The 27550-nt window shown below is 38.7% G+C and overlaps 1 protein-coding gene across 1 annotated transcript in view; it reads left to right on the top strand.

Annotated features, from left to right (window-relative positions):
• Positions 1-25369, top strand: part of COG3 (component of oligomeric golgi complex 3) — a 32677-nt gene extending 7308 nt beyond the window's left edge. The window contains exons 8-23 of the mRNA XM_059816336.1: positions 1432-1512; positions 1720-1763; positions 1971-2097; positions 2624-2715; positions 5219-5358; positions 6646-6806; positions 9568-9673; positions 11674-11798; positions 13355-13444; positions 15305-15425; positions 17829-17917; positions 18017-18151; positions 19348-19423; positions 21099-21226; positions 22152-22250; positions 23486-25369. Coding sequence (XP_059672319.1) covers positions 1432-1512; positions 1720-1763; positions 1971-2097; positions 2624-2715; positions 5219-5358; positions 6646-6806; positions 9568-9673; positions 11674-11798; positions 13355-13444; positions 15305-15425; positions 17829-17917; positions 18017-18151; positions 19348-19423; positions 21099-21226; positions 22152-22250; positions 23486-23515 — 1644 coding nt within the window. The 3' untranslated portion in view covers positions 23516-25369. The remainder of the gene's footprint in view (positions 1-1431; positions 1513-1719; positions 1764-1970; positions 2098-2623; positions 2716-5218; positions 5359-6645; positions 6807-9567; positions 9674-11673; positions 11799-13354; positions 13445-15304; positions 15426-17828; positions 17918-18016; positions 18152-19347; positions 19424-21098; positions 21227-22151; positions 22251-23485) is intronic.
• The last annotated feature ends 2181 nt before the right edge of the window (positions 25370-27550 follow it).

The following is a 27550-nucleotide window of genomic DNA, read 5'->3' as shown; positions in this document are numbered from 1 at the left end:
AGGTGAGTAAGGATGTTTTTTGGTCTCATTAAAATGTTAATAGTTTCATGCTGCAGTATTTTGGCAGAGGAGAAAGGAGAGGGGAATGTCTCTTTCTACCCACTTTCTTTCTTTCTCCAATTAATTGTGGTATGCCCTGTGCTCAGTCCCATTACAGGCAAACTTGTCATGAGGGATAACCAGTGAAATTGAAAGATGCTAGAATTGAGAACTAACAGACCTAAAAGGAGGGGATTTTAGACAATGTTCATGGAAACTTGCTAAAGGATACTCCTGGAGTGAAGATCTTGGTTAAGTGGTATTGAACATATTTCATGTTTGATACAAAATTAGTTTTTATTTTAGAAAAAAGTATCATAGCTTGGTTTGATGCCAATGGATTGCTATGACTTAGCTGAATTCAAGCAGAATTGAACATCTCTGATAATAAGCATGTCTACAGAAAGAAATGAAACCTTATTTCTGGATTTGAATTGCTGTTTAGCAGTTTTAAGTCAGGAAGGAGACCTCTTTTAGGAGTCAAATGACCTCCTCCTTCCCATCTACATTGGGGTTTTGTGGATGTTTTGCATATTTCTCTGAAACATCTAATATCTGCTTCTGCTAGAAGTGCAGTACTGGCCCAGTGATTTTTAGTTGTGATCAAGCATTGAGATTTCCTGTTGCAGCACAAGAGGTCTTCTCAGGACTGGAAAGGGATCTAGATGTTTGTTACTCCTCATGTGTAAATGTTTGGGGATTTTGATCTGTGTTTGTAGAAGGATCATCAGGTTGCTCACAGGGATGAAATTAGGAGGTGGGGAAGGCGGAAGAGTTTTCCTGTCCCCACCATGTTTCAAGGGAAGGCCATCTGCTTCTTCTGTGTCATCAGTAGGGGTAAGGGGAAGAAAGCCTGGTGGCTAAATTGGTCTCCCCTCTGCTTCGTTAGTGCTAGAATTTGTCTAAGTTCAATCTGTCTGCCCAGCTAAGCTGGGGAGCCGCAGGGGGAACTGCCTCAAAACTTGACATTCCAGTTGAAGCTTGAATATGAGCTGAAACGTAGCTTCTCTGCCCTGGGACTAGCAGGTAAAAGGGAAATCCTGTTCCATTTTAGTACTACAGATGAAGGAGCAGCAATCAGTACTACTGTGGCAGGTCCAAAGAAAATTGTTGTCTCTGGTGGAGAATGCCATAATTACTGAAAATGTTACTTTTGCTGTAGAGACTGTTGGTTGAAGCTTTTGCTTTGGGTTTTGTTCTTCCATCTGGCTTTATCAGAGTTCTGAAACAAGCATGCCTTTCTAGCCAGAAAGTGGCAAAGAGCTGTTCTACTGGCAGTAGAAGCATAAAGAACCAATGCCCTGTTTTAGAGCCTAGTTATCTCAGCCATTAAATACTAAAAGCCAAATATACTATTTTCCTTTTTAACCAATTACTCATCTCTTCTTTCAGGATCCTTCAGCTGTGCCAAATTCTGACAATGCCTTCACGCTGTTTTATGTAAAATTCAGAGCAGCTGCTCCCAAAGTCAGAGTAAGTAGGCTGGTAACTAACTGTTAAAAAGGAAGCTATGAAAATGGGGTTTGAATTTATTAGTAGTGTGAATGCAAGGATTGCATATTGTGCAAGTGTGAATGTCCAAAGATTGCATATTGTGTCTGTGGAAAAATACTGCAAACTATTTTCCAACTATTAGAAAAAATAATTTACTGATAATACTTTTTTCTTTTTATTGAATAGACTCTTATTGAACAAGTAGAGCAAAGATCTGAAAAAATGCCAGAGTGAGTATGTCTACATAATTTATTTTCAACAATTTTAAGTTTTGAAAATCTTTACTTTTGTTTAAGTACAGTTTAACACATTATTCATTTAAAAGGAAGTTTTAAAAATTGAAATTATGTAGACCTAAAAGAGGGTATTAGAATGAATCTTATGTTTATCAGAAAATGATCTTCAGGATGCAGTTACTGTTCTAATTTCTTGGCTAGGTATCAACAAGTTCTCAATGAAATCCATCAATGTTACCTCGACCAGAGGGAGCTTTTGCTTGGTCCAAGTATTGCTAGCACTGTTACAGAATTAACCAGTCAGAACAACAGAGATCATTGTGCTCTGGTAGGTAACAGAGTCATGTGATGTGGGGGTTTTGTGATGTTTTAATCCCCCTCTCCCAAGTAAAATGTACTTATTTAATTCAGTCGCTTATGTGCAGCATTGTCGTTTTTGTTTGTGGTTTTGAATCATTAAGGTTTTACTAATATTTTCAAGTAATGCATGTTTTGTGGAAGATTATTCTGTAAAAACTCTGCTCTGCTACAAACCTCACAAAGGGGTATTTGCAAAAGCATAAAATGTGGTTACTTAAATTTCATCAGAAACAAAAAGGGACCAAAGTTGCACAATGAGCTTTTATTTGGCTAGTAACATCTTCTCAGTCCTTAGCTTTATAGTTGATCTCAATAATTTTGAATTTCACAAAGCTTCAATTTAATCATAGCTCTAGTAATAATAATAATAATACTACTACAATATATTATATAATGTAGTGATACAATATATAATAATATCTGTAATATCTCCTGTGGTACCGATGCAAGGAAAATAGTTTAATAATCAAGTATTTGTATTTCTGTGAATACAGGTAAGAAGTGGTTGTGCCTTTATGGTCCACGTATGCCAGGATGAACACCAGCTTTACAATGAGTTCTTCACAAAGTCAACACCAAAACTGGAGTAGGTGGTACATGCTGGTTTTGTTTTACTGCATGCTGTATTTACTATGCTGTGATATAGCAGACAATGTTCTATGGCAAATAGGGTTGTATTGAAGTGGTTTGGTAAGAACCAGCAAGAAAAAAAACCTTAATCGCTTTATGCATCAGAACTTAATATTCTTTTGTTTTCTTTTTTCTTCATGTGAAGCTGATAGTTTACATTGTCCATAAATAGTCTGAGTAATGTAAATGCTCTGTAGATGGTCTGAAAGAGATAAAGACACACAGTTGCTTTGGAAATAGCTGTAGAAATCTACTGTGCTACAGGTCTCAGCTGGTTTTATACTGCCTCTATGCCAATGGTTTGCACAGTCAGTTGCAGAAGTGCCTTTCATTTACTTCAGTGTAAAATTAAGCTGATGAACTCCAGCCATTTTTCATCAAGGATTTAGAGTTAGTGAGCTGCCCTTACTGTCAAGGAATATTTGCACGTGCCTGTGTGTGGGCTGAACAGAAGGCAGGGTAGTGGTCACCTGACAAGAACAGTATCTGTATCTCTTCTGCCTACATCTAGAAGAGGGACAGGTTGTTGTCTTCACATGGTAATTGCATTATAAAAGTGTTGTAAGTTTTTACAACAGATCTGTAATATTAGAACAGTTGAGTAGATTATGCCCCTTCTCCAATTTGCTGGTATGTTTTAATAATGATACTTAATTTTGAAATTTGGGCAGATCATGTTCCCTTGTTATGAAGTTCATAAATAAAGTATATTGCTATTAATAGAGACACTGGTTTTGAGTGTTGTATTATCTTAGTCAAGTGCAGCTTGAGTTGAATAAGTGTAACCTGGAAAAAATACTGCCCGCTACCCTCCCTGTCCTCTAAAGCTAAAGGAAAACCATAAACATATAAAGCCTCACTAGAAATAAGCCATAGTGCCAGAGTAGTAACAGCCTTTCTCTCTTCTGAGAAATTGAGGTCTTGTGTGGGACATGCTCAGGATTTGAGGTGACCTAACTAAATTGGCTTAAGAACCAATTTAGCTACCTCAGTCCAAATCCTGAAGTAAGCATCCCTAATTGAAATCAGTGTGAAATGTTATTCAGACAGAAATTTTGTCACTATTGCTCTTCACACCAAGAATGAGAATAGACTTCTGATTATTTTTGAATCTTGATGGAAAGTAGTTACTTCCTTTCCTAAGAACTTGCTTCCCTTTTTTGCCTACATCTAAATAATGTATTTTGAGGAAAATTATTCCAGTAGTAACTACTTCATTAACTTTTACTTAGCTGCATAATAGCCTCATTTTTTTCTGAAGTGCTGAGGTGCTCTAAAGACATAACAGCTAGGTGCCTATGTACAGAGTTTACCAAAAATCTAGCAAGAGTAGAGATCCGAGGTTGAGTGTTGTATTTAATAATAAGGCTGTTGAAACATTCTCCTTTGTTTCTGCTTTTAACATGGAGAGTTACTGTTTTATCAAGTTGTTTGTAAAGCTAGAGAATACAACAGAAGAGAGACATTCAAAATGTTTCTTCTGTGAGCATTCTTTGTCCACACTTTGAAAGTAACTGTCAGTTTGTGGGACATGGTTTAGTGGGCATGGTGGTGTTGGTTGATGGTTGGACTTGATGATATTACAGGTCTTTTCCAACCTTAGTGATTCTGTCCTTGTCATATTGTCAGACATTCTTTGTGAATTAGAAAAAAAAAAAAATAGTGCAATAAACTCAACAACTGTACCGCACTGTAAATACTTAAATATTCTTAGTGTTTATATTTCCAAGTCTAACTGGAGAATTACTTGAATTTTCAGGTACTGGCAACAGCATTGTTAGGTAATCTATGATTGGTGAAGGGTGCGTTGACAATGGCAAAAAATGTCTAGAATGAATGCTACTGGTGTCTTAAGCAAGATATGCATTACTTTGAACAGGAAAGAAAAAAAGGGATTTCTGGTGTTTCATACTGCATTGATATTGTAACGTCAGTTAGATTAGAAAGTGTGCCCTGTAATGTTGGAAGTTGTTACAGAAAAGCTTCTCCTCCAGTGTCCCTCTTTGTGTGCTCCTGGTTCTAATGAACTGTTGAGTACTTGGAATCAGATGAGCCTTTTCTCAAGGGGAAATTGTGGGTATGATTCTGAGCTCAGCAGGAGCATTTCTTTACGCAGAAGCCAGGTAAAACAGTTTGCAGTATCTTCCCTTTGTGACAGGTTGAGTTGTTGGTTGGTTGTTTTTGTTTTTTGTTTTTTTTTTATTTGAAAATGAATTCAAAACTGTACCACCATTTTAAGCAGTTGGTATCCTACATCTCTTAAAAGACTTTTGTAGGAAATCAGGGATTCATGTTTTAAACAGTCCTTTCTTAAGTCTTCTATGATACTGTGCTGCATTGTTTTCTCCCCCCCCTTTTAAAACTCTTTGCCATAAAATAATCCATGTTTGTGATAAAATTTTGTTTTGATATTGCGGGATCCTGAAAGTGTTTTGCTTTGTTTTATTTTTTCTTCATAGTGAACTCCTGGAGAAATTGTGTCTTTCATTGTATGATGTCCTGAGGCCAATGATCATCCATGTCATTCACTTAGAGACGCTTTCTGAACTCTGCGGGATTCTCAAAAATGAGATGCTTGAAGATCACGTACAGAACAATGGTAATTCAAAACCTGATTGTTTTGAACTGTCTTCTTAACTGATAAAATTATTAAATTGCATAGGCAAAAAGGCGCCCTAGATTTCTTTTCTTTCTAATGGGTCTTAAACATGTCAAAGATAAGGTAAGGTTATTTTAAATAAATTATGTTTTTTCATTTATAATAGAAAGGTCTGTATTTATGGGTCTGTGTATATCTTCATTTAAATTAATATACTGATGTTATAGAGTCCTATTTTCTCTAGATTGTACAAATGCAAGCAAGCGTCCACCCAGTGTGTATACGTGCACCAGGATTGATTTAAATGAACTTTTCAAATGAATGAATTGCTTCGCTTGGCCCTGCTAATGCATCATCAGTGTAGAGCTTTCTGCGTACATGATGATAAAACAAAGGAATGCAAACCTGATTTTTTTCATTCTCCTTGATGTATTGTTTCCCAGACTAGAAATTGTTACTTCAGCAGTGGAGTTACATAGCTGGTAGAGATTTTGGCGTTTTGGAAGTGTTCAGAGGTCATAGTCTCCTAGAAGTGAGCTGATGATCAGAAAAAAATCTGGTATCTCATTTCCTTAGTATGACCAATGTGTAATGGAATAATTTCACAGTCTTAACCTTGCACCAAGTAGGGTGCAAGGCATACTTGGTAGCTGGTATATAACCCACCGTAGCTCTTTGTCTCTGAACCTGTGCCAATATCATGAAGAATTGCTCATTTTCCTGGAAGTAGGATTGTAACACTGTTGGGAATGAAGAAAAAATTGGTGACATAATCTTTCAGCTAATATTAAGAAATGATTTTCTACTACTTAAACTCAGGCTGATACAATAGTTCTTAAGTTGGATGTGAGCTGCTTTAGATCATCTGTTCTGGTAGGTAGGTAGATGAGTTAGCTTGTCAACTCCTGACAGTCACACTGCAGGCATTGGCTATGATAGAACCAAAGCACGGTGGTTTGGTGTCCAGGCAGAAATGCCACTCAACATACCCAGGTCTCAAATAATTAGTGTGCTTAATTCTATCGTGGTGTCTGATGTCATCAGTGTGAGATCACATTTTCACTATCTGATGAAAATCTGGGGAGCTGAAGCAACTGCAATATGGAGTTCAGTAATTCCTTGTTTGTCACAAATTTCTCTGCATGCCACTATTCCAAAAATAGTCTGACTTCATCTGCAGCAAGCCAGTTTTGTGATGGTTCTATATGCAATACTTAAAACTTCTGTGTCTGTAAGCTTGTTTTGTAATGAAATTAATGAATTTGTGCCTTTTTTTACCTTTGTCAGCTGAACAACTGGGTGCATTTGCAGCTGGTGTCAAGCAGATGTTAGAAGATGTACAAGAGCGTCTTGTCTATAGGACACATATTTACATTCAGACTGATATCACAGGCTACAAGCCTGCTCCAGGCGATCTTGCATATCCTGACAAGTTGGAAATGATGGAGGTATAGCATCAGCTTTTTTATTGTCCTTGATTGGTTTTCTTTTTATATGCAGTGTATACAATTGTGCAGTATAGTGCTTTGCAGATGGGGTTTTCCAGTTCTTAGGTGTATTTAGTATTACTGGAACTATCGAATTGGCACCTGCTGATTAAATTGTGACCCTAAACTAGATGTCAGAGAACACTTTATGTCAAACTCAGTAAAACTGGTGATAGTTCTTATGGTTAACAGTTTTATCTAAAATTGAAACTTCTAAATTTTCTCACATAACAGTAAATTTTTATTTACCTTCGTAAGTAGTAGGTATTGCCCAGTGTATTTTCTAGTTGAGCTGGAGTTGAAGAGAAGCTTTAGCCAGGCACAGTTATCTGCAAGTTTGTTTTCAGAGTTACTGGTCAACTAGTGTTTGGTTACGCATGTGTGTGTGCTTTACTCAGACAGTATGAGGGGAGACTTGCTTGTACTTTTAGATAACTTAACAAATCAGCAAGGTTTCCAGTAGCCTTTTTCAAGTTCTTATTGGTATTAGCCATTTTTGTAGTCATTCCAAGCCCTTTGAGTCAATCACAGAATCCCTAAGGTTGGAAAAGACCTGCAAGATCATCGAGTCCAACCATCAACCAGAGAACACCACCATGCCCATTAAACCATGTCCCACAATGCCTCATCCACACGTTCCTTGAACACCTCCAGGGATGGTGACTCCACCACTTCCCTGGGCAGCTTATTCCAGTGTCTCACCACTCTCTCAGTAAAGAAATTTTTCCTAATATTGAGTCTGAATCTCCCCTGGTGCAACTTGAGGCCATTTCCTCTTGTCCTGTCACTAGTCACTTGGGAGAAGAGACCAACACCCTCTTGTCTGCAGCCTCCTTTCAGGTAGTTGTAGAGGTCTCCCCTCAGCCTTCTCTTCTCCAGGCTGAACAAGCCCAGTTCCCTCAGCTGCTCCTCATAAGATTTGTGCTTCAGACCCCTCATCAGCTTCGTTGCCCTTCTCTGGACACGCTCCAGCACCTCAATGTCCTTCTTGTAGTGAGGGGCCCAAAACTGAACACAGCATTCGAGGTGTGGCCTCACCAGCGCCGAGTACAGGGGCACGATCACCTCCCTACTCTTGCTGGCCACACTATTTCTGATACAGACCAGGATGCCGTTGGCCTTCTTGGCCACCTGGGCACACTGCTGGCTCATATTCAGCCGGCTGTCGATCAACACCCCCAGGTCCTTTTCTGCGGGGAAGCTTTCCAGCCACTCATCCCCAAGCCTGTAGTGTTGCATGGGGTTGTTGTGGCCAAAGTGCAGGACCAGGGACTAGGCCTTGTTGAACCTCATACAGTTGGCCTGGGCCCATCGATCCAGCCTGTCCAGATCCCTCTGCAGAGCCTTCCGACCCTTGAGCAGATCAACACTCCCACCCAACTTAGTGTCGTCTGCAAACTTGCTGAGGGAGCACTCAATCCCCTCATCCAGATCATTGATAAATATATTAAACAAGACCGGCCCCAAAACTGAGCCCTGGGGGACTCCGCTTGTGACCGGCCGTCAACTGGATTTTGCTCCATTCACCACAACTCTCTGGGCTCGGCCGTCCAGCCAGTTTTTTACCCAGCGGAGAGTGTGCCTGTCTAAGCCACGATTCACCAGCTTCTCCAGGAGAATACTGTGGGGAACAGTGTCGAAGGCTTTACTGAAGTCCAGGTAGACAACATCCACAGCCTTTCCCTCACCCACTAGGCGGGTCACCTGGTCATAGAAGGAGATCAGGTTGGTCAAGCAGGACCTGCCTTTCATGAACCCGTGCTGGCTGGGCCTGATCCCTGCGTTGTCCTGCACGTGCCCTGTGAGCGCCCTCAAGACGAAATTATTGCGGTAACTTTTTAATGTTAGCTGTAACTTCTGTAGTCAAGCAATGCAGATACTTAGTCTATGCAAGGCCGTATTTTGTAACTAGAGTCGTACGGCCATTCAGTTAGGAAGAAGAAGAAAGTGAGTTTTACAGTTCATTCTAAATTGAGAAGTTATGCTGCTCTTTGTATGTCCTTGTAAGACTCCCATTTTTTGCCTGGTTTGAGATTCCTTTGCTACTTGATTGCTTTTAAACCTCAAAACCTTGCTATTTAGAGAGACCTTCAGCCTGAGTAAATGAATTATTAAAGTGTTAAAAGCACAGGGCAGGAATATTTCTTGTGCTGTTCTGCTCAAATATTAATGTAGTTCTTTGCCCATTCTTGCTGCTTCTCGTTGCTTTGACGCAGACCAAGTACTGAAGAAGGTTGAAGTGTGGAAGTGTTGAGTAATGTTAGGGGAAAGCTTTTTGTTGAACTCCAGCAGGGAATAAAGTAGAGTACTTTGGAGCCATCTGCACGTATCATTTATAGGAATAAAGCCATGACAGAAATTATCTGTATGAAATCCAAGTGAGTGTTGAATTGGGTTCCCCTATTTTGAGCTTCTCTTTCTAGGTGGCTTCACTGGTTATTATTTAGAGATCAGTAAAAACAGGCAAAATGGAAAGAACAGTGCTTTATGCAGATCTGTGTAATACTTGTGAATATTAAATTGATGTTGAAATGTTTCTGCTACTGTTTTGGAAACATCTGTCTTTATTTCTTTTAATGTCTTTGAAACACTGAGGAGCTGAGTGTAGATGACTCCTTTTTCAATTTAGTATGCTTTTCTCTATCGTAATCAAAGCAGCATAATACTGCTTAAATTAAGGAGAAAAAAAAATTAAAATTTTGTGGTATATCTTCCTCCGCAGCAAATTGCACAGAGTTTAAAAGAGGAACAGAAGAAGCTGCCATCTGAAGCTTCATTTTCAGATGTCCGGCTAGAAGATCCCGAGTCCTGCAGCTTGGTTAAATCTGGTATGAAATATATCTCATGTTTTCAAATTAATGCATAAAGCCCACAGAAAGTGAGCATTAACTTGAACCATCAGTGAGAAACTTACATGTATCTTAATGGGTTATTTTCCTAGAGAAATTCATAAGAGATTTTGAGAGGTGAACTTTGTCTCAGAGTTTTTAATAACTTTTTTTTTTTGAATGAGAAACAATCTTGTTCTTTTGGTGGCTTTTTTTTGTGCTTTCAGTGCAACCCATTCGGTGAAGCAACTACTTTTGTAGCTGACAGCATCTATTGTACTTTCTATAAATCTGAGGTTCTGTATTCTCTACTGCGAAATAGCCCTACTATCAAGATATGTATACTTAAGGATGCTTCTGTTTGTTAGCTGTGCTAAGATGAGAAGGGTGGTTTGGTGTGTCAGGCATGTCTCTTAAATGAATGCTTTGAGCATCTGGGAGCTTCTTTGTGTGTGCCTTTACCTGGGAAGGTGACTTCTTCCTTTGAATGTGTTCCCACTTACTGAAACAAGTTAGTAATTTTAGCTGTTTCCAGTAAATTCACAATATAGTCCTTGACTTTTTAAATATGTGACCTGTGTGCCTGTAAATTACAGTGAACTGGAAGCAAATTCCATGAAATGTGGCTCTTTTGATGCCAGTCATTTGAGTGTTACAACCCTTTAAATTTTTGTCTAAGATTCATGAAGAATTTCTCCCTTTATTTTATCATTGTTCAGAATGGTACAGTGTTATTTTTCCCAGTGGCACCTTTCTCAGCTCTGTGTCAGTTGTTTCTCACATTCTTTTTGATTACCTGGTAGTTTCTTTCTTTTGGCTTGCAAGGCCTGCAAAGGTCTTTCTGGCTGTTTCTATCTGGACTCCACAAATCCCATTGAGAGTGGAGTTCATCTTGCTTCAAGCCAGGTGTGGGGCATTCACATGTCCTGTAAATCCCACATACATTCAGGAGGCAGAAGGAACCTATATGGTGTAATTTGAAGATAAGTGTCTGAGATAATTGGGATTATTTGCCCTTCAAAGGTGCCTCTCTCTCTCATTTCAGTGCCTGCAGGAGTAGCTGAAGTGGCTAATAAATAGCCTAGGAACTTCAAACTGACAACTAAGGTCTTACAGGCCTTCTAATTACTGTGATGATAAATTTATTGTTGCAAAAGATAGAAAGATATCGCTGAATTATTTTAGACAATTCCCGCACTGATCGCATAAACACTTCACAAGTGTAATGATTCCGTCATTAGGTAAAACGTCAAAAATTTTAAATGGTTGCTAATTGGAATCAGAGTTCTGATGCTGTTGACTCAGCTGTTTCCCAGGATTTAAGGACAAAATGAAAATAATAGAAGACTTCTGTCTGTCAGCTGTTGTGAAAATCCATTTTGAGTATACAGAAATATTGCAAAGGTTACCCAGGAGGAGGACTTTTTTATGTTTATAACCCCCTCATGAAAAAATTGGTTTTGCCGTTATTTTTGCTGTTTTTAACATGATGTTTAAACCCTACACTTTCTGCAATTGTATAATCCATGTAGGATTATCCCCAGCAGAAAGGAAAGCATGAAAGAAGTAAAATTAATGGAATGGGTTTTTTCCCCTTTTTTTCTGAGCATCTCCCATAGTTCCATGATCACTAACTGTTTTTTTTTTTTCCTTTTTTCTCCCACCCTTTTTTTCCCAGTAATTGTTTGACCATTTCAGCTGTTGAGCTAAGTAGAGGGAGGGTGTCATTGGAGACAAGCCTGTAAAACTAACTCATTAAAAAAGGTCAAGCTGGGCCATCCCTGAAAGTGAATTCATGTCTTTCACAGCCATGTGCTCTATACACATCAGAAATCTAGTACTGACCTGCTCAGAAGGCAAAAAACCCTAACCTTTTTGGGTGCAATAAAATATGTCTTATTACTGTGAGGGCAGTATAAAGTGCAATCAGTATTGCAGTCTCCTTCAGCTGAAAAGACAGATGGGCAAGGTGTTCATGTTTGTATTGTACTTTTAAACAGGTTCAGCAGAATTGCTTAATCCCAGGCACCAGACGATGATTTCACCAGCAGATCTGCATGGAATGTGGTATCCTACTGTCAGAAGGACTCTAGTGTGTCTCTCCAAACTGTACAGATGTATAGATGTACGCAAAAATTTATTTATTTTTTCAAATGAAGTTATGCAATGTGTAGTGCCATTTATAAATACTGTAATTGAAATTAGGAATGGACAATTACTGGCCTCTGTTATACCTTAGTCTTTTCACTGCTATCTTTATGTAAAACAAGTGAACTGGCAAATTTAGGTCGTAATTTCCAAGAAAATTTTGTATTTGTAGAGTTTAGAAAAAAAGGCACTGGTTTATAAATCTATTGCTTTTGCTATTACAGAAATCAGTGTCTGATGCTTAAGGTACTTATCACACCGAAGTTGAGGAGTGAATAGGACAAGAAAGAATAGAAAGTTCTGGGTCGATTAGAGAGAATGAACTTATTGCTGAAATTACTGGATGAATGTGTTTTTTGTTATGTGCTTTGCAGGACATCAGACAAGGTGATGTTTCTGGTCTTATAAATGGTGAACGTTCTCAGAATTTTTTTGTGGCCCATCTTTTTACCTTCCAAAATGTAGGAGATGTTTCCAAAGTTTAAGACAGTAGGAATATTCACGTCTCACAGAAACAGGTGTTTACTTCACAAGTATTTTGAAACTTGCCCTTTAGAATCTGATTTTTGTCTGTCGCCTAACAGCATAAAAGGCTAGTAAGTCTCTGAGAAACATAATGCGAGTGTTTTTGCTTTTCTATACGTGTTGTATCTTTATTACGTTTAGTGCATTTCAAAATATCTTTTATAGGTGTTATGTGAAACTGCTAGCAAGGTGCTATTTGCTTAATAAATGATAAATGAGTATTTGCCCTTGTTTTCAGCTAGACCTTTGGAGAGGAGGTCATTTTTGTGTTGTTTGTGAGGCTTGTAGTGTTACCTACACAATGTTTTATTTATTTCTTCACTGAGATGTTCTAGCAGAACTGGTGTGCCTTGCTTGCACCCTGTAGATAGGAGAAGACATGAATGAAGTGGCACTAGCAAGTCTTGGGGCAGCCAGGGTTGTCGTGTACTACGCTGGAGTGCTGGTGGAGGCGAGCTGTGTTCCTACGGTTGGCTCAGCCGTATGATCTAGTTGCTGCAGCTTAATGAGTTACTCCATGTCACCCATGCCATGGCAGCTGTCATGTTTGTTTACTAACCTGGCACAAATGTGAGGTAATTTGAGTTTGCTTGAGGTTAAGCTCACTCAAATGATCTTGTGTCTGTTGCAAGTATAAATTGCACATGCAGATAGTTACCTTGACACAGGAAGTGTCTATTCAGGTTAACCCAGTAAGCATCATTCATGCTGTTAGCTGTGAATGCATTAGGTGTGACTGACCATGTCACTACCCGGGTTCAGATTCAGAGCTGGAGGGTGGACAGGGCGTGCTTGAGTATATACCTGTATCCAGTCTAACTAAGTGCTGTAGCAAGCTTTTATATATGAATGCTCCGTTCTGTCTGATTGCATTTAGATCACATGGTTGTAGCTAACTAATCTAGAGCTTTATGTGCTGGTAAGCACATCCTTCACAAGCCGCAACTCTTAAATTCTGCTTAAGCTTTGCTAACACCTTTTTTTGGTCTGATTTCCTCATCCCTGCAGAGGGCAGTGTTTCAGGGATTATCGCAAGAGGCCTTATCTGCCTGCATCCACTCGCTGCTGGGAGCTGCTGATTCTATCAGCAAAAACAAGGTCAGAATCTGTGCTTTGGGTATGATTCCTTTTTCCTCCCCCGTGTATATCTAAAGCCATGAAGCAGTTGTTAACAAGTCTGTTGAAATCTCAGTGAAAGCATGTTGCTCTGCCCCCAGAAACCTGATGGATTTGCCAGCTTTTAGTTACAGTTAATGTATTGTAAAGCAAAGATAATGATTCACATGCTAGCATATCTGAAAAGGTGCATACAAATCATAGCAATTGTGTTTACAGGCTCCTTTAACTCATGTGAATTCAATCAAGTGATACCTAAAGAAAAATTTCTGTTAGAAGTCTCTGCTCCCTATATTTGTTTTCACTGTCTGTTACTCTTTACTCTTTTTCTCTGCCTCCATTGTTTGAATTTTCAAAAATCTTTCTAAGTATTAAAATTCACTGGGAAGATTTGTTAAGTATTCTCTGCTCAGAACTGATCAGGTTTGATCTGATGTGTTGCACAATGCAGTTTCATCAAGTCATTTTAACTTTAAGTGTTACTTTAAGTAGTTGGAATAAACCTTCTTTTTTCCTGTCACAGTTCCTTTAATACAAATACTGTAGTAATTTTCTAATTCCTAACAGCCAGGAAGTGAATTTTTTTTTTTAAAAAAAGGGAAGTCTTAGTAGGCTAAAATTGTTGGATTTGCATAAGCAGTAAATATTTAGTAATGAAAAAAGTTTTAGTTCCTATTAGAAATTAAGAGCTTTTGAGTGTCTTTTGAAAAATATCTGTTAAACGTAGTATCTTTAAAAAGAAATGCAAACCGCATTTCCTTCTAGCTTGAGCAGATAATTATTTCATATGTAGTTGATTCAGAGTTCTACAGTTAATTATCCATTCCAGCACTGTATATTGGGTCAGCATTGACTTAGTGTTGCAGAGAATGAAACTCATCCTGCAGTGAACCCTGGATATGTTGGCCCAGGACTAGGATCTGTACCACTTTGTTCTTGATGCATGTTAATTTAACATTATCTGGTGAAATTGTGCATGTAAGAGTAAAAAAAATAAAAACTCAAGAAATCCTACTACCACTTATTTTTAGTAAACATTTCTATTTGTTAAAACTGCAGATTTAAATCTATTTTCTTCTTTACTGTTTTGTTTAACTTTGTATCAAGGAAAGTTGTCTTCCACCTTGCAAAAGCAAATTTGGATTCTTGAGTCCTCCTCCATTTACCTCAATGAGCCATGAATTTCAAACATTAAAAGCAGCATGCAGTGTAAAGCACATAGTTAAAATAACAAGCAGTGCAAAACTGATCGTCTCAGTGGTGAACTTGGCCTTGTTTTATTCTTTGTATCTTTGCTGTACTGTTTAGAAATTAACTAAGCTTTGTGTTTAATGACATGAGAAAAATGCCTTGTAAGACCTTTGCACAATAGCACAGTTAATCAAGGTTATTACAGAAACATTAACTGTTTGGCTTTTTTTAATCATTGTAATGATTACAAAAATTTTTGAACCTCATGTTTTTCAACTATAAATTATATGAATTACATGAAGTAATTCCTGGCTCTTATGAAGAATAAGTTTGTATCTTTCAAATAATGGATACCTGTACTTAATGTGGACATTTAGTAATACGGCTGTGTAATCTAATCCTTCTAAGAAATGTGTATGAAGTCTGCTTCTGTAGAGCCATGTGTTAGGAACAGTGCAGAAGTGGGATTTGTTGATCTTAGAGTGTAGTTAATGGCACTAAAGGCTAATGGAAAAAGCTTGTTAGTAAGATTATTAGTATTAATTTTGTTATAGGAAGTAACTAATAAAAATAGAGGTGTTGAAACTTTGCTCTTCATTTAATTGGGTATTTTTACATGTAATGCATGTTCTTTCTCTTGTTGTGCTGTAGACCCAGGTTGATGGACAGCTTTTCTTAATAAAACACCTTTTGATTCTTCGTGAACAAATTGCTCCTTTCCACACTGATTTCACCATTAAGGAAATTTCCCTGGACCTTAAGAAAACTAGAGGTACTAAACAGTTGCTGGCTACAGAATGGGATGGGATTGTCCTCCCTTAATGTGCCAGTGAAAGTTCTGGGTTTATTTTATGTTCACTTGCAATCACCTGTACACTTGTTCTAATCTCTTGCTTTGTTCTTACCTTCTCTGAAAAAAACCCAAAACCATTCTGTTATTCAGGGCGATTCAAGATGTATCTAACAAATTCTGTATTTTTGTATGAAATGCGCTCGACTGCTTTTTGCTGCTGACCTAACTTATTCATCCAGTCCTTTTTAAGAACAGCTAAGTAATGTACATTTCTGTTGCACAGAGATGTCTTTCCCCTTTTCTGATCCTTTAAAAGAATATCTTTTGTTACCACTATTTAGCAGGTGAATTTAACAATACATAGTTAACTTGCCTAGAACAAATTAAGATTTCTTAGACCTTTCTGTGAGGTTTTGTTTTGGAAAGGATTTCTTATGTTGCAAGTTCAATAAGCAGCATTGCTGAATAATTTTATGTAGCAACCATGTCTGTTGAAGGAAGGGAAGATAGAGAGTAGTGGCCGTGGTCATGATTTTTAAAACTGCACTATGGTTCCTTTGTAAAATGCAGGAAAAAAACTCTCAATACAAAAGTGAACTGTCTTGCACTTGTCAAGTTTGTAAAGATAATGGGAAAAATAATTGAAGCATGTCAAGTTTTTCCTCTTCCATTCCAGAAGAGAAAGCTGAAGAAATAACTTTTCTTTCCTGCCATCTAATATGCTGCTGTTTTAACTCTGAAGCAAGCAATTCTTACACTAACCATTTCACCTGTTGCATTTGAACATCAATGAAACCTCCTACCTGTTGAGTAGTTTCTAGTTGACTGGAGGTTAAAGGGCAAATACATCCTTTTGGTGTCTTGTCCTGGCTGACACACAAGTTTGTTCTCCACCTTCATTTAATTGAATAAATTTTTGTGCCAGCCAGTGCTTTGCAGACGGTAGTGGTAAGTAATGGAAAACACTTTCTTTATATTGGGTGGTGGCGATGGTGTTGAAAAGATGTGCTTTGTGCTTAATTCTTAATGTAGTTTAGCGTAGGCCAGTAGGGCTTTTATATTTGGGATGAGTTGTAGAAGAAAAATAACATGGCTAATAGGAGTTTTACTGTGTTCTAGCCAAGCTTTCTTAATGTAGTTTAGCGTAGGCCAGTAGGGCTTTTATATTTGGGATGAGCTGTAGAAGAAAAATAACATGGCTAATAGGAGTTTTACTGTGTTCTAGCCAAGCTTTCTGCACAGAGATATAAGATTTAATTTGGTATTTATAGACAAAGGGACACTGGTTAATGTAAAAGTCATGCTTCTGCACAACTTTTTTTTTTAGTAGTATAATGTTCAGGTTCATGTAATTGAAGTATACAGTGGGGAGAAGTGACCAACACTGACTAGCTCATAGGCTTCCAATCAAGAGCTTAGGCTTTTTTTGGAATCAGTGAAGTTTCTGGGGAGTAATTCGGAGAACAAATTAATCTTTCTCTGCAGCCTCCTTTAACTGCATAGGAGTGCAGATTCTTAGTTCAGTGCAAAACCTACAGGCCTATGTATCTGGTATTCCCTCTTTGTTTAATGGCTTTGACAGCACTTCTTTAACTCTTAGGTCTTGTTTCCCTCCCATTATTTTATACAGCAAGAGGGGTGCAGAATTGCTTTTGAAATTAAAAAAAAAGCAGATGGATGTGTAGGATGATAAATGAATGACATTAGGGCAGTAAGCCATACTGAAACTATTTTGATAATTTTTTTTCCTGATTTGACTAGATTTCAGGTTGACAACATCCTGTTACACTATAGGAATAATTTCAGTCATTGTTGCTTTTCCTTCTTGGGACTTCAGTGGGGACCATAAACATGAGTGTATATCAACCTTGATGTTTTGTTGTTTAGTCCTAACTAAAATAATTAAGCACAGAGGAGAAGAGTGCCAGTTCCAAGTTATTTCATGCAACTGTACTTGGTTTTCCCAGGCAACATGGGCCAAATTCTGCATATTGTTCGTAAATGCTTAACTACATAGCTTATGTAAAAGTCTTTCACTTATAGATATAGTTACAAAAGGAAAAGAGCTCACACAATTTGCATGCTGATAGCACTACAGCTAGTATCAGTCATTTGTTAGGTTCATGTAATGTATTTATCTGTTTAAACTGTGCAACTGTTAGATTCAGGTTTACCATTGGTGCAGTTAAAAATAGTGGATCAAACTTTGTGTGCTTCCGTGCATGTGCACTTGTGCATCCACACCTATTGGTAGTGGAGCCATTAATGTTATAGTCCTAATAATGCTAGGCTGTTTTTTATGCATAAATGAGTGATTAAAGTTTTTAATTCCTGGAGCTGAATCCCATTGACTTACAGCGTGAGTGATTTTCTGATTCACAGATGCAGCATTTAAAATCCTGAACCCTAAGACAGTTTCAAGATTTTTTAGACTAAACAGCAACAACGCCTTGATACAGTTCTTACTGGAGGTAATATGGAGTCTTATTGCATTAAGAAAAATTGGGTCATTTAAGCGGGTGGTGATCTCTGGCAAATAAAAAGGAGAGAATTGTTGTCTTCTGTTCAAGGGTACTCCAGAAATCAGAGAACATTATATCGACTCTAAGAAAGACGTAGATCGTCATCTGAAATCAGCTTGTGAGCAGTTTATTCAGCAGCAAACCAAACAGTTTATAGAACAGCTGGAGGAGTTCATGACAAAGGTACAAACATGTTGTATGTTCATTAACCTAACTGAAATACTGATAGGACAAGGGAATTAGTATGTAAATTGGGTATAGGAGAAGGTGCTAGTTCTGTCTGATTAGCTGAAGATGATGGCATTTCCCATTATAAGGTCGTGCTTCCCTTTAAGTTCTAACAACAATTTTCCAGGCATTTTTGAAATTAATGGATTAAAGGAATATGACAGTTTGTTTTTAAAAGCAACCCTTATGCTCTTTGATCAAGAAGCTTTAATGTTTCATTGAGTTGAAACAGGTCTGTGAAAGTTGGCAGGAGCTTTTCTGTTTGTAGGAAAACTCCTACCTTGACTGCATTTGTAAGCCTTCAAAAACAATCTTGGGTCATGCGTGTTCTTGAGGGAGGTCTTAGAGTGTGGCTGTGAAGTGTGTTAAAAGTTTCTGTTCTCAGCATATTTTACACCAGTGAGGTGCTTGCTGAGCAGGACTTTCCTCCTAAGTCCTGTTTGTGACAGAAATTTCTGATAAAAGTTGGTCAGAAAGATTAGGCATCCAAGGGGATAGGAACAGAAAAGATGTCTTGGAACAACACACTTCTTTCTAGAACCTGCTCTAGAGCTCAGGATTTCTAGGCATCTTGAGGAAACCAGCAGGGTCTTCTGGAAAATTAAAAGTGTGATGTGGATCCTTACATACTGAGAGTAAGTGGCATGACATCTCAGAAACTGGGGCTACAGTATTGCATGGACATCACAAATATCCCTGCTGCTGGGTTTTGAGAATTTAGAAGATTACAGTATTAAATTTACTGATGCCTGTTTTGCTGGGATAAGGGACCAGTGGCATGCCTAAAATACAGATGGGTAACCAGTGAGATTGATAGGTTGTCCAAGTGATCCCAATGATTCACTGGAAATCTGGGGAGTTTGACTAACCTGCTTAAGTATAAATCTTTTTTGAGATTTTGTATCCTTAGATGCCTAAGCATCTTTGTAAATTTAATCCCATTTTGAATTTTACTTTCAAGAAGTGATCATGGTTGTAATTTTGCATTGCATTTCTGTCAAGCTGCTTCCCTGTTTGTCGTTAAGTCAGGGCATAGAAGAGAGAGAGCAGGAGAGATTCCATATCTAAGAGACTTGTGCAATTGTTACTTGGTCACTTTGTTGTGAATTCAACTGAAAAAACCATAATTTTGTCAATTGTACTTGTTTTAGGTAGCTGCTTTAAAAACAATGGCCACTCAGGGAGGTCCCAAGTACAGCCTTTCACAGCAACCTTGGGCACAACCAGGTATTTGCTTTGTTTTATATTCATGTTACCTCTGAGCTGCTTGTAGGCTAATAAAGCCATGATCATTTACTGCTTTGAGGCTTCCTCTAAAAACTTCTCATCAAATGGAGAAAAAGACCCTTTCCATTCACCATTTTTGGTAGAGCAATATAAGCTGCATTATATGGGGCTCAAGTATTTCAGAATGTCATTTGTCTCTGTGCTTGACTTCTGAAACATAGGAATCTGAAAAGCTGGCCAGATTAATTTGGACTGTAAGACTGTGATTGATTTGGAAAAATTCTAAGTACCTAAGAACTGTCTACCTTTTTCTTGAAAATCCTGGCTTCCATTTTTACCTGTGTGCTCGTTTAAATGTCTTAAGATACCTCTAAATCAAAACCTGAAAAACTTCAATTTAATTGGTGCAGTAGATGAATGACTTCAGTATTTTTCAAGCTGTGACTGTTCTTGCATGAAAACAGCATTTCCGCAATTGCATACGGAATGTGCTTAAGGAATTATTTGATTACATTAAGATAAAGCTTTTGCTTTTGTAGGAAAAAATGAATCTATGTTGAAGCTTTTATTGTATGTACATTTGGTACCTACTTCCTTTTCAGTTTTCCTGTCACTATGCAAAAATGGAATCCAGCTTTGTTTCCCTCTTCTTAAGAATTCAAATGTGAATGCTTTACAGGAACATTTGGAGTGGTTTAGATGTTCCTGGGTTGTTTTGCTCTTCACATTACAAAGTTGTGGTTCTGGGTGACACTGAGAAATCTGATTATTCCAATTCATACATTGGAACCTTCTGTTGCATCATGTTCTTAAAATGCAAAGCCAGCCACATTCATTCATAATTCATTGCTGCTCCATGGGTCAAACACTCTCAAGGGCTAACTCGAGCTTCTACTTAACATCTCCTGCTTCTTCAGGAGTATTTTTAATGTTTGTTTGGAGATAATTATGTGTGTAGAGGCAGATCTAAGCAGAGCTTCTGCTGTTTCTTGGAGTCATTTGTCTGGGAAGCAGGAGTAGGCAGAAAATGTAGATACAGTAGAAACTGAGGAATAAAAAATAAACATAGTATACTAACTTTGGTACTTTAAACCTATGAAATATACTTTTCCCCTGTCCTTTAAGCAAAGATCTTGTAAAATCATTAAAATACCTAGTAATAAAGAAAGAAGGTCTTGTCTGAGAGAGAATTCCTGTCTGGTTGATTCAAAATCCAGATAGATGGCTGTGCAGCCTTTCTTCTTACAGACGTGGCCTGTGGTCAGCAAAGAGAATTTGTGATATGCTGTTCTCTTTACTAGCACTGTTTATTTCCTGCAGTTTCTTTTACCGGCAAATTTTCTAGGGGGGAGCCTATGTAGAACTTTGCTGTTGGAAGGCTGTGACTTCAGGAACCTCAGGCGGATGTGGTAGCTTGCAGAAATGGGTTGGATGCATTTTCTGCAGGGAAAGAGGGGCTGATGTCTTGAGTAGGTCCCAAACGAAAAGCCTTGTCTGGCATGTTGTGGTCGTATGATGGGTTGATGCTGCACAGCCCAGTCACCCCCTCTTTCCCTTTCACTCAACCTTGTGGTTATGATCAGCGGCAGTAAAGCGGAGGTGATATTCTGGAGTGTAGATTTCAACTAGCAGAATGCCATTTTAGCCTATTAAGCATGTTTTCTTTTACTTTCAGCAAAGATCAACGATCTGGTCTCTTCTACTTATAAGACAATAAAAACAAAGCTGCCATCAACGTTACGAAGCATGTCGTTATACTTGTCCAATAAAGATACAGAATTAATTTTGTTTAAGCCAGTTAGGGTGAGTATTGCTAGATGTCCTTCAGCACATTTTCCTATAGGTGTTAGGTGTTCATTTAGTTAAAGGCTTTAAACACATTTTGTGGGATTGTTCACCTTATATTTCTCTGTGTGTATGGTTATAGGTAAATATATCTATGTAAATGTATGTATGCATGTATTTGTAAGTGTATATATATACAGACACACATACATACACGTATCTCTGTATCTGTAGAGTTATTCTAGGCTACCAGTCCAGCCAGTAAACTTGTGACAAATACCATGCACATGTAATAGTGAACAGACTATTACAGTCACTGTGGTGTCCCTCATCTGAGAAGCCTGTTGAAAAGACACACAAAATAAAAAATTCTTAGATTTAAAATTTTTTTTTATAATGATATGTTTAGCTTAAAAAAAACAAACCCGAAACCAAAACAGCTGTTCTGGTCTCCATTGTGCTCAGCCTACACACAAATTACCGTGAAGTAATTGGTTCTGTTCATTCTGCACATCTTCCACTTGGCACCATATGAGCTACTATAAAGAAAATTAACTCTGTCGCAGCCAAAACCAGCACAGCTTGGTCAGTTATGCATGGGCAGAAGCACTGGAGGCAGAGAGGATGATACAGATTCAACAAGAGACCCACTATAAACCCACCAGAAAGAACCAAGCTTGAGTTTTAAGCTTCCAGGTTAAGTCAGCAGGACTCAGTGTTTCAGCGTAGCCCATCTTAGCTGAAGTTTTTATCTCACAGCCAATGTGGGTTCCTTGTGGCTGTTTTGGGGTTTGTTTTAGAAGAAAAGCTCTTAAAGCTCGACCACTTCTCCCTACCTGGTCAGTTCAGTAGCTGTTCCAAGTACACTGTGCTTATTCTGGTTCATGTTTGAGATGGGTGTTCTGTTTTTTAATATTGAGTTTTTTCTTCTTTCCTTTAAAAGAATAACATTCAGCAAATGTTCCAGAAACTCCATGCTTTGTTAAAGGAAGAATTTAGTAATGAAGATCTCCAGATCATAGCTTGTCCTTCAATGGAACAGGTATATATTGAAGCTCCCTGTTTTATTGGTTGCTCTTTCATGTGACTGGCTTTTTTAAACATTTTTTTTTTTTTTAAATTTTTAGTATTTTCCATGTTCAGAGTCTTTATTTATTTATTTTTTATCCCACTTAATCCTGGATGGGATTTAGCCTCAGGGCTTTATCTGAACTCTAGGCTCTCTGCTGAAAGGCGGTTTTGTTTGGTTTTTTATGAATATCCAATAGAGTTTTTAAACTGAAGGTGGTGATTGATGTTGCTGGGGATTGAGTTGTACAACATCATAGCAGAATCTTGCCATTTCTGGGCATTGTTTTTTTGGAGAGATATCAAAGCTAGTGAACATGCTTTAAAAAAGCCTCTGTTTGTGAAGGCAGTCTTGCTTTTGACAAATACAAAAATTGGCAACTTTTACATTTAGGAAGCGTAAGAAAGAATAATAAGGGTTCATTTGAAGTAAATTGCATTGGGAAAATGTGCAGATGTTTATGGAAATGTAACCCTACATGATAAGGTCTTTAGTCTCAAAGATGATTGGGGTTAAGAATTCTCTGTATTAGGATGCTCTGACAGAAGCCAAGTAGGTTTTTAAAAATCTCGCTTTGACCTTAGTGGTCCAGGGAATGTGGATAGAATTGTGATTATCCCAGGATGCCAATACTTAAACAGATAATCTAGTTTACAGATTTGCCCGCAGTGAATGTGGCCACAGGGATTTGTGATAACTATCCTGAAGCAGAGTGGGAGTGAGGCACTGGAAGGAGGTGGGGTTATCCTAGAGGAGATGGATTCCTCTAATTGTTTAACTGTTAATCCTTAGCATCACTTTTCCTACAAACTGAAGTGTGTGGGAAACCATACTGTAATCTGTGGGAAACCAGTATTGTGGAGGATCCCAAATGTGTTTCAGCTATCTAAGATGAACGTTAACGTTTTTTGCCAGTGCGCGTATTTTTTGGAATACCTTGGCAACGCATGACGTCATCTTAGAAATTTTGACACAGTAGGTTGTGACTGCTGAAATGATTAGTCAGCATGGTCAACAACTGCATTTTAAAAAGCCTGTGATTAGGCATTTGACTGGAAATTTTGGCCAGTTGTTTTGTAGCAGTCTTCTCCTGATTTGTCTAAGGCTCTGTGTGCTTCCTAGGAATCCTGTTTAAAGGTTAAAATATAAGACATCAGTTCTGAAACTTAGGTGCTTTGTCTAATGTAAGCTTTCCTTTTGTCTTTCAGGTGAACTTACTTTTATCGATGTCCAAGTAGCCCAACAGCGAGGCTGCTTGAAATAAGCTTCAGCTGAATGCCAGACAGTGAAGGGAATGCAAAGACATTTGCTTGAAGTAGACGAAGGGTCCCACTGTGCAGCCCAGTCTGCATCAAAACTATCCAGGCTGCTTAACCCTGTTCTATGAAAAAAAGAAAAAAAAACAGTTTTATTGATTTGTTAAAGGTCTTCCTATTCATTGGCTTGAGAAGTGGGGGGGAAGAAAACAAAACAAAAACCCCTTTACTGATCGCTCTTATGGAAGCTCAGTTACTGCCTTATCCAGATGTTTTCAAAGTTGAAATCCTGTTCAGTTTTTTTTTTTTTTTAATGTAAAACCCTTTCTTGCTTTCCTTTAAGCTGAGGTACGCAGTGAAAAGCCGCACTTTCAAAGACACACTAGAAATAAAGCACGGGGAATCAAATGGGAGCAGTAATAGGTATTTGCAAGGCTTGCAGATAAGCACATTGGTATGACAATTTGACTTAAGCAGGCATGCCCCAATTTTTCTTTAACTCCCCCGAAAATCCTGGTAATCCACCATGTGCTTGAACATAATTCAGAGGTTCTGAGTTGGGAAAACTTTTATTTCCTGTATGTGAAGCATTTCTTGAATCACTGAATGTGTTGTTTTTCTTGTACTGTTGTGATTGGGAGCTGTGAGGTCTGACCTGAAGTTTCATGCTCTAACCTTACTCCATGTAAAGAATCTCAGTTCCTTGGGGTTTGCAATGGAAAGCTGTGCAATATAATTTCTTTTGTTTCTGAGGGAACTGCATATTTCCAGATGCTTTACAGCAAAGCTTAGCATTGAGATTCTCAGGTACTTAGTTTTAGGTTAGAGTTGTTTTTTGGCCTTACCCAAGATCAAATGGTGGTGTGCGTTGTTTAAAGTGGGGACTGGGACTGGAACTTGTACAGCTTTTGTGCGCTGAAGTAAGTGCTAATAAGGGTGTGTGTGTATACCAGAAATTGAATGTGCAAACCTGTCAAATGAGCATGGTAAACAGGGAATAAGTTACTTGGTAACTGGTAAACAATGCACAGTGTTCAGTGTGCATCAATTGGTCATTATTTGGGAAAGCTGAATGCTAAACACTTGGCCATTAATGGAATGAAACACTACAAGCAGCTTTAGGGTGTCTCAGTGTGTAAGTCTTTATTGTGCAGCACTGCAAAAGAAAAATGTGGTGACTTACATGGCAGATTTTTAACTTATTTATAAAACCTCTTTTGTGGTTTTAAATATGTAGAAATTTCCATGCACATCAGTGGTGTTTTGATTTAATAATTTTCCTGTTATAAATCACATGGCTGGAGACTAAGATTTAAAGCTACCATGAGAAGTGTTGCAGCAGTGGTGCTGAGGTGCATAAATGGTACTCGTAGGACCTTACCTGACTCCTTAAAAATTAACTAAAGGAACTAACAAGGAAGAAAACTTGCCCTTTCTTTTTACTTATGTAGAAATACAGGCTGTAAAATACTGTCCAGTGCATTGTAATATATGTATATTTTTTTTATAGAGTTTTACAGAAGGACTGCATGGTCACTGTACAGAGTTATGACTGACTTAATACAGGCATTGTACAGAAAATACATGAAGGCTAAACTGTTGCAGTAGTCACTCTTGTGCTTGAGATCTTTTTCTCCCGTAGAGTACCTAGACAGCTCTAGGACAGCTGGTTGAAAGATTAGAAGAGCAATCAGTTTATACAGCCTGTTTGCTAAATGAACATTTGTTTAAACATGTACAGTTTCAGATATTTACGTTTACAATTAATGTAAATACTTTCAAAAGATTAATTTAAGATGCTTTATATTATCTGACTAGAAACTTGCTGTTTTTAATTTTTTAAAATAAAAATGTTGCCTCCTATTTTGGTCCAAGAGTAAAGCTTTATTCTGTATCCTGAGGCTTGTCTGTCAAGATAACTGTAATACAGAGACAATAAACATCCTGTAAGCAGAGGCAATGCATTGCTGAGAAGTGTTCTTTTTTTAGCAGTAAGAGAATTGACTTTATTTGGCACAGATGTATACCTGAGTGCTGAATGTACAGCAAATTGTTAAAGTAATGCCTCTTTATGGTTATAATAAATTTGTATTTTCTTTACTGACAAATGATCTTGTGTGACTAAATCATAGAATCGTAGAATGGTTTGGGTTGGAAGGGACCTTAAAGATGATCTAGTTCCAATCCCACTGCCATCGGCAGGGAAACCTTCCACTAGACCAGATTGCTCAAAGCCCCATCCAACCTGGCCTTGAACACTTCCAGGGTTGGGGCATCCACAACTTCTCTGGGCAACCTCTTCCAGTGCCTCACCACCCTCATGGTGAAGAATTTCTTCCTCATATCTAATCTAAATCTGCCCTCTTTCAGCTTAAAGACATTACCCCTTGTCCTATCACTACATGCCCTGCTAAAAAGTCCCTCTCCAGCTTTCTTGTGGGTCCCCTTCAGGTACTGGAAGGCTGCAAGAAGGTGTCCCCAGAGCCTTCTCCAGGCTGAACAACCCCAACTCTCTCAGCCTGTCTTCATAGGAGAGGTGCTCCAGCCCTCTGATCACCTTTGTGGCCCTCCTCTGGACTCACTCCAACAAGTCCATGTCCTTCTTATGTTTTTTGGGGCCCCAGAGCTGGAGCAGTACTCCAGGTGGGGTCTCATGAGAGTGGAGTAGAGGGGCAGAATCACCTCCCTTGACCTGCTGGTCTTGCTTCTTTTGATGCAGCCCAGGATACAGCTGGCTTTCGGGGCTGGAAGCGCACACTGTCAGCTCGTGTTGAGCTTCTCGTCAACCAACACCCCCAAGTCCTTCTCCTCAGGGCTGCTCTCAATCCATTCTCTGCCCAGCCTGTATTTGTGCTTGGGATTGCCCCGACCCATGTGCAGGACCTTGCACTTGGTCTTGTTGAACTTCAAGAGGTTTGCATAGGCCCACTCCTCAAGCCTATCAAGGTCGTTCTGGGTGGCATCCCTTCCCTCCAGTGTGTCGACCGAACCACACAGCTTGGTGTTGTCAGCAAACTCGTTGAGGGTGCACTCAATCCCACTGTCCGAGTTGCTGACAAAGATGTTAAACAGCGCCAGTCCCAATACCGATCTCTGAGGAATGCTGCTCGTCGCTGGTCTCGTAAATGGTCTCTTTGCTTGCAATTTTGTTAGGGGGAAGAAACCACAACTGTGACACAAGAACATACTTTAACTAGTTGGCTTTTACCAAGAGAAAACTTGGGAGCTGGTGGCAGAAATCACAAGTATTAATGTATTTGATAGCTGTTCTTGTTGCCTGGTTACTCACAGACTCATCTACCCATAGTGTCTCATTACCACATACTGTTCTTCTGGTCCGTGGGATTGTAGAAACACATCATCCAGAGGCTTTTATTTTGTCCCCTGTAATGTCAGTGTGACACTTCCCTTTACTCTCTGACTTTGACAATGTCATTTGAATGAACTTATCTAAGGAAAATCACTCCTTTCTTGTGGAATTCAGCTTCTGACTGGTATGGGGCAGCGATGTGTGACCATTGCTTCCTAGGCACTTAGAGCTCCTAAAGAGATTTGGCCCTTTGGATTGTATCTCTCGTAAATTAAGTGAATGCCAAAGCAGCTGGCCAGGCTTTCACGCTTCTTTTTGTACAACAGTGATGCCTGCAGCATAGCTTATGCTGTGCCTGGTGTTTTCCAAGCAAAACCAGTAGTCCCTTCCTCAAACTCTGCGTGTTTGGTGTTGACAAAGTGATGTGGGTAGGAAAAGGGGAAAAAGTCTGCTGCTGAAGCAACTCACGTGGTGACTGTGGGTAGATCCATCCCTGTCCACAAACGCTGCTCTCTCTAACCCTCATACATTTTTATCCCCATTGAACCCTAAAACCAAGACAACAGTGTGGAGCAAATCATATCTTTGATATAAAGACCTCTGAATAGAACAAAAAAAAAAAAAAAGAAGAATCAGTTGGCCCCTTTCAGTGGTGGCCAACCATGCCACTAAGCCATGGGACTTACCACCTACCACCAATGGAGCCC

Source organism: Gavia stellata, chromosome 1 (genome assembly GCF_030936135.1).
Source record: "Gavia stellata isolate bGavSte3 chromosome 1, bGavSte3.hap2, whole genome shotgun sequence".
NCBI lineage: Eukaryota > Metazoa > Chordata > Aves > Gaviiformes > Gaviidae > Gavia > Gavia stellata.
Note: the sequence above shows the minus strand (reverse complement) of the source record. Positions and strands in the feature narration are given on the sequence as shown.